General features: G+C 38.3%; 2 protein-coding genes across 2 annotated transcripts; one reads left to right on the forward strand and one right to left on the reverse strand.

Moving 5' to 3' along the window:
* Positions 1-284: 284 nt before the first annotated feature.
* CSUI_007198 (uncharacterized protein) lies at positions 285-2,093 on the reverse strand. Its single transcript, XM_068067348.1, has 2 exons — positions 984-2,093; positions 285-373 (listed from the first exon to the last, which is right to left on the reverse strand). The coding sequence occupies exon 1, from the start codon at positions 1,837-1,839 to the stop codon at positions 1,669-1,671; it is 171 nt and encodes a 56-aa protein (XP_067920675.1). The 5' UTR covers positions 1,840-2,093; the 3' UTR covers positions 285-373; positions 984-1,668.
* CSUI_007199 (uncharacterized protein) lies at positions 2,046-6,895 on the forward strand (the record flags this gene model as incomplete). The annotated part of the gene is made up of 5 exons (XM_068067349.1): positions 2,046-2,183; positions 3,327-3,419; positions 5,396-5,449; positions 5,823-5,854; positions 6,859-6,895. Coding segments are annotated over exons 1-5 (237 nt in total), but the record flags the coding sequence as incomplete, so codon positions are not given.
* Between the last annotated feature and the right edge of the window lie 436 nt (positions 6,896-7,331).

A 7,331-nucleotide genomic window follows, 5' to 3' on the forward strand; every position in this document is an offset into this window, starting at 1 on the left:
CATCTCTCTGTATTTACGTAAAGACAGGGCTTTACGCGAGAAAGAAAGAGCGAGAAAGAAAGAGCGAGAAAGAAAGAAAGAAAGAGAAGTGAAGAAGATCCATTCGTTCATCCATTCAATCACGCAGTCAAATGCAAATCCACGTGGTGTATATACACTTACACGTATAGGTATATAGATAGACAGGGCACATGTATATACATCATATATACATGTGTTCTATCTCTCCATGTATGTCTATGTATATCCATATGTATGTATGTATTTGGGTGTGCATGCATACCTCTAGTGAACTGCGGGAGGAGCGTTCGATTTGCGGCGACAACGGATTCAGCGACTTCGAGATCTTCCGCAGTCAAAGAAAACGACGCAACTACACATACACAAAAGAAAAGATTAAAGAAAGAAAGAAAGAAAGGGAAAGAAGAAGATGAAGATGTCTCATGTGTTTCTCTTCCCTTTTCAACTTGACAAAGAGAAGAAGAAAACAACCATTTTTCTCTTCTTTCTCGTATTTGTCCCTCTTTCTCTCTTTCTCTTTCTCTTGAATAGAAATAGCATTTGCCACATGCACATAGAAAGATATATTCTCCATACACCTCTATAGATATATCAAGAGATCTATCTACCTATCTATATCTGCATGAAGAGAAGAGGAAGAAAAAGAAGGAATGTTTCTTCTTCTGCTTCTTCAGGGAGTCTAATTACGGACAGATTGAAATAAGAGAAAGAAGAAAGATGAGCGAGGGAAGAAGACAAGCGTTAGAGAGTTAGAGAAAGAAAGCAAAAGAAAGGGAGAGAGAGAGAGAAAGAAAGAAACCCTCGCTTGTTCGGAATAGCGGATAGAAAAAGAAGGAGACGAACATAGGCCGATACATCCTTCTCATTCTCTTTCCTATATCTGCTGAGCTATTCTTTCTCTTTCTTTCTTTCTTTCTTTCTTTTTCTTTCTTTTCTAGATGACTTTGTCTGTGTGTCTTTACCTATATCTGAATCGTAGAAGTTCGCCTCTGGGTGAATATCATTCTTCATTTTCTCAAACGAAACCCATCCACTAAAAGAAGAAAAAGAAGAAGAAGGAGTAGGAGTAGTAGGAGGAGGCATAGTAGTAGGAGGAGTAGGCATAGTAGTAGTCTTTGTGTCGTCAGAAGAAGAGCAAGTAGCAGCAGTACGACGACTACTCCTACTATTAACCCAAAGGGAGCTTTCCATGTTGCTGCAGTCGTCCTCCTTCTCCTTCTTTATCTCTTTCATCTCCCCCTTCCTTCTTTTCTTCTTTTTCTTCTTCTTGTATGAATGGTCTCTTCTTCTCGGCAGGTGATGGCTAAGAGACTCTTCAAAACAAAAAGAGAAGAAAAGAAAAGAAGAGAAAGAGGAGGCGGGGGCTGGGGCTTCTTCTTCTTCTTTTACTCTTGCTCTTGCATGACGAAAAAAGGTTATTCTAGAGATAACTTCCTATCTAATTAAATAATTAAATAAATACGAAAGAGAAGAAGAAGAATACCAACGACAGCAATACAAGCATTCAGCGGTAGTATTACTATTAGTAGGAGTAGCTCTACTAGTATTATGAGTAGTAGGATTTAGAATAGTTATATAGGAGCTATAGGAAGAGGAGAAGGAGGACTAGTATGTGACAAAGAGAAAAAGAGGAGAAGAAGGAAAGAATTAAAGCGTTGGAAGAAAGAGGAGAGATAAAAGAAAAGAGGGAGAAAGAAAGAGAGAGATGTTTGAAGAACGGTATAACCTATGGATAGATACAAAGATAAATAAGAGGAGAGAGATTAGATTAAAAGATAGATAGAGAGGTAGAAGTTGGAGATAGGGAGACACACACATAGATATAGAGGGAGAGAGGGAGGGAGAGATCGATCAATTAATTCCAGATAGATAAAAAATAAATAGATGAAGAGGTAAAGAGGGACGAGATTGAGATAATCTGTCTCTCTTATTTCTCAAGCATTCAAATCGCCAGAGAAAGACAAAGAAAGGGAGAAAGTATGAAAAGCCTTCTTCTCCGCTGTCTTCTTCTCCTTATCTTAGAGAGGAAGGAGGAGGAAATTCCTAAAAAGGGAAGAAAGAGAAAAAGGAAGTTCAAGAAAGAAAGTGAGGGATATTTCGATGCATGCACAGAAGATAAAAATAACGACGCATGCACTCGCATGCAAAGGAAAGAAGAAAAAGTGAGGAATGGAAAACTTGAAAAGAAGCGAGAGAAGAAGTTGAAGAATCCCTACCTATCTGTCTCTATCTACAATTATACACCTAGAGAGAGAGAGATCGCGCTATCTATCTGTCCGTATCTATCTCTAGAGGACCTTTTGTGTATCTGTCTGTCTATGTCTGTCTATTTCGATGATAAGGAGCGAATGTCTTGTGTGTCTTCTTGTGCTTTCTCTTCTTTAGCTTTTCTTTCTTCTCACTCTTATCCCTCCCCTTGCTTCTCAGCATACTCTCTAGAATTGGGGAAGTACTACTGCTAGTAGAGGTGTCTAGACTATTCGTGTAAGTAGTCTGCCTCGTCCTTTTTTCTCTAGGTATGAGAAGTATAAGTTTCATGAGACTTACGAGTATGGCACATAAATAGATAGGCACGTTAAATACTCCAAGTAGCTCTATAAGAAGTAGTAGTAGGAGTAATGAGTAGGAAGAGTAGTAGTAGTCATAGTAGTAGTAGTGGCAAGTGTAGCATAACTCTCCTTTATTTATCTTTTCATTGGACGTTCTTCTTCTTCTTCTCGTTCTTCTTCTACTTTCTTCTCTCCTCTTTTATTTCTCCTTCTTTCTTTTGACCGCGATTTGTCTTTGCTATCACTCGTCTTCTTTTCAGTGGCAAATTTTTCCTCTTCATCTTCTTTCTGTTCATTTTCTTCTTCTTGTCTCCAATCTTCTTCTCTGACTTCTCCGTCTTCTGATCATAGAAAGATTAGGAGAAAGAATCTTGAAATTGGGACCTATATCTATACACAGGCATGGAGAGAGCGATGTAGAAGTACATCCATCTATATCAATATAGAGACAGAGAGAGAGAGAAAAGGGGGATAGAAGGATGTATTTGTACGAGCTACGATGTGTCTTGAAGATAATAGAAGATAGATAGATAGATTAAAGATAGATAGATAGATAGATAGATAGATCAAATTTATCTATCTCTCTGGCTCTAGAGGAGAAAAGCATGAAGAAGAGGAAGAAGAAAGTATTTCTTTTCTCTCGCTCTACGTCTACTTCTTCTTCTTTCCTCTCTTCTCTACTACAGTGAGAGGTCAACCTTCTTTTTCTTCTTTTTCTTTTTCTTTTTCTTTTTCTTTTCTTCTTTTTCTTTTCAGGGTTGTTTTGTTTCCCTTTCTTTTCAGAGCCAGATGCTTTCTAACTACGATCCTAAAGAAAGAAAGAAAAGGAGAGAGAGAGAGATGAGTCATGTAAATAGCAGACAAATACACATGCACATATCTATACATACACAAATATATATATATATAGAGAGAGAGAGAGAGGTATCGAGGGTATGTATGACTAGTAGAATTGCTGTCTATTTATGAGACTGATCGATATCGTATAGGAGGCTTTTCTCTATCTCTCTCTTTCCCTCTGTTTACTTCTCTCTTTGAAAAGTTCTGGTCTGAGAAAGAGTGAAGGAAAAAGAACTTCTCGAAAGAAGAAAAGAAACAGAAGAGGAGAGAAAGAGAAGATGAAGAGATAGTTAGAGAAAAAGAATAGAGAGATAGATGATGACGATTTTGATAGTGACAGGAATGTAGAAGAGAAAGAAAGAAAGAGTGAGAGAGAAAGAAAGAAAGAAAGAAAGACACTTTTCTTCTTTTCTTTTTCGTTGTATTGGCATTGCTTGGAGTCTATTGCATGCAGTCATCGAGCGCTCTCTCTCTCTACCTAACTTCTGTCTTCCTACTTTTCATCTATCTGTCCATCTATCGTTTTTATCTACCTATCTTCAATCTGTCTCTCTATGTGTCTTTAGTCTATCTATCTATCTAGCTACCTATCTCTCTATCTCTCTATCTGTAGTTTATCTATCATTAATCTATCTCTAGTCTATCGGTCTCCCTATGTATCTATCCGGCATAGCCTTCTTCGGTGAAGAGAAAAAAGAAGAGAGGAGAGAAAGCAGAGAATGAAAGAGAGCTTTACTCCCTCCACGCCTGGGGTGACAAAAGACTCTAAAGAAATCGAGCCTTCCTGTTAAAAGACAGACAGAGAGACCCTCGTCAACCCGGAAAGAAAAAAAGAGCAATCCAGAATACTACCAAGATAATAGAGAGGGGATAGATTAAAGATAGACTACAGATAGATCAAGAGTTCACAGATTATAGGTAGGTCAGAGATAGATAGAAGAGAGAGAGATGAATGGATAGACTAAGGATGGATATATAAATTGCAACAAGCAGCCCTAGCCAAGAGAGAAAGAAAGAAAATAGAAAGAGAGGTACTTCTTTAGACCAAGATTTCTCTATTCATTTAGGGTCTCTTCGGATTCTGTTGCCTTTACTAGAAGAAGAACTAGACAATAGTACACACTCCTCTTCTTTCTTTCTTTTCTATTTCTATCGAAGATAAACCAAAAGGCATCGCAATGATGCAGAAGGAATCTCTAGATCGCAAAATGAAGAGAAAAGCCGAAGAAGAGAGAGAGAGAGAAAGAAAGGTGGAGAGATAGAGAGAGAGATCGCTTTCCTTTTTGCTTCTTGATCGAACGTACATGAGGAAGGAGGTGTGAAGACGGACGGCACAATGGAGGGGACGAGAGAGAAAGAAGAAACGAGAAAAGTGAAAGAAAAAGAAGAAGACAGACTATCTGAAATCTGACAATGAATGAATGAAAGACAGAGAGGGGAGAAAAAGAGAAAAGGAGGCTGGATAGATAGATAGACGTCTTCCTTCCGGTCGCCCTCATGCCATCAACGGTCACAACTTTCCTTTTTCTCTTGTTCTTTCTCTTTCTCCTTTCAAGTTTTTTCCCTCTGTTCCTTTCTCTCTTTCTTTCTTTCGTTCTTCTTTCGCTTTCTTCTTTGGAGAAAGAACCGAAGATAGAAAGAAAGAAAGACCCTAGATCAGTAGGTTCAGATGTGTTCTGAAGACATGTCTATCCCCCCAGGTTATTCATTCTCATCTTGAACTGCGTGCTTCACGCTTAAAATTCCAAACAAAGCAAAGAAAAGAAGAAAGAAGGAAAAAGAAGAAGAAGTGTCACCTCCTTCGTTTAGCAGGTGCGAGTTTTAAGACTAGAGAGAAAGAGAGAGAGGGTAGAGATCTGCTCCTTTCTTTCTTTCTTTCTTTGCTTTTTACGTCAACGCATTCATTCCTTCTTTCCACATCTTCTTCTTTCCTTTTCTTCCTATATCATAAAGAGAATTTTTGCGTTCTTTTCAGAGTATTTTAGCTTCATTACCATTCAGGAAAAGAAAGAGAAGAAGAGAAAGAAGAAGAAGAAGGAGTAAGAAACCTCTCTCTCTTTTTTTCCGGCTTTTCTTTGCTCCTCCAGGTATCTGTATCAGGTTCCTTCAACACTTTTCTTTCTTTTCTTCATTCTCTTTCTTTGCTCTTTGCATGTATACATCCTAGGTGTTGTTCATTCATTCTGACACCCTGCTTCTTTGTCGAGTAGAAAAAGAAGAAGAAAGATAGAGAAGAGATACGGAGATCGCGCGATTCATCGATCGATCGATCGAGAAAGAGAGAAACGTGATCGATCTCCTCTATCTCTTTCTTTATCTATCTCTTGTGTAGCTACTTTTTCTTTTCTTTTTTCTTATCCCCCGTTCGTTCTTCTTTCTTTCTTTTTCATTCTTTCTCTCTCTTTCGGGTAGGTTTCTTTTGTTCTGTCCCTTCTCATATCAAGGTGTGCAAGTCATCCCTCTCAGTTTCTCTTTCTTTCTTTTCTTCTTCTTTTTTTCTTTATCCTTTTCGTTGTCTTTCTTATCTTTTTTCTCATTTTCTTTACACGACAACAGTAGATCGATGTTTTTCATTTTCAACAGCCTTCCTTTCATCTAGGCTTATTTATCTCTTTCAAAAGGAAGAAAGATTCTCTCTTTCTTCTCTCTTTCTTTCCTTTTTTCTTTCTTTCTTCTCTCTTGTCTCTCTTCATTACCATTGGAGTCATTTATCATTGGATTTCTGTAGACAAAGAGAAAGAACAACTCCCGCGGGAAGATCAGTCCGAGAGATCGATTCGTGTCTGTCCGTTGCCCGTTTCCTTCAGTCTCCTCCTCTTCTTCTTTTTCTTCTCTTCAAGAGTTTAATCGATCTCTCAACTACTTCTTTCTCTTTTCTTTCTTTTTCTCTCCCTGTTGTTCTTTCCTTTCGGCCTCTGATCCAAAAGTCCGGGAAAGAAATTTTATCTTGCCCTCTCTTTCTATCTCTTTTCAGAAATTTTCTTCTTCTTCTTTTCCTTATTCTTTCTCGTTCTTCTCTTTTTCATAAGAGGAATGAATGACAAAACACACAGAGAAGTTCGCCTATCCCTGACTAGACGAGGTCGGCGTTCTGATTGAAGTCTCTCTGCAGGTGTGTCTTTTGTTTCTCCTTATATAAGGCGAATCGGTCGTGTCGATGACGATCTCCTAAGGTGAAGCTGTTCAGAGTGAAGAAGACCGGCAGATCGATTTCTTGGCAAAGACTTTTCAACACATCTGCGATAGACTAAAGGTGTCCTAGAGGAGATGAAGAGAAAAATGACCCACTAGGAAAGAAAAAGAGAGCGAAGAAAAGAAAAGAAAAAGAAAGAAGGGACTCGACAAGGAAATAACCTTCTCACTTCTTCTCCTTGACGTATCATCCTTCCCCTCCCTTCTCTTCCTAGATTCTTTCTCTCCTTTCTTCTTCTTCTCTCCGTTTCTCCAGATGTGTAGATGATGATGATAGAGAGAGTAGAAATAAATCGGTAACTGACAGTCAAGAAGAAAAGTCAAGAAGTTCATAAGGAAAGCAAAGAGAGGAAGAAAAAGAGAGAAAGAAAGAGAAGATGAAAGAAGATATTTTATCACTATTGCTATGGATCTTACTACAAGACATATCTCTATCTATCTATCTCTCTCTCTCCATTCCATTCCTCACTACTATTCCTACTACTTAAACAAGTTTCGACACACGTCATACCTCTCAAGTTAACAAGTAGCCGTCTATCTTCAGTCTATCATCCATCGATTGATTCATCTCTCATTCTTTCTTTCCTCTTCTTGATACTACGGACTTCTTCCTTTCAAGAGAGACGAAAGAGCTTCTTCATTCATCCTATCTATCTCTTCTCTCTCTATCATCTCCTCTATCTTTACTCTCCCCATCTATCTAAGAATTTTCTTCCTCTTCTTATTTAG

Source organism: Cystoisospora suis (assembly GCF_002600585.1).
Source record: "Cystoisospora suis strain Wien I chromosome Unknown contig_3745, whole genome shotgun sequence".
In the NCBI taxonomy this organism is placed as follows: domain Eukaryota; phylum Apicomplexa; class Conoidasida; order Eucoccidiorida; family Sarcocystidae; genus Cystoisospora; species Cystoisospora suis.

Coding starts and splice junctions, on each gene's coding strand:
- CSUI_007198 (XM_068067348.1), bottom strand. CDS start 1,839: ATGTGTGTGTCTCCCTATCTCCAACTTCTACCTCTCTATCTATCTTTT.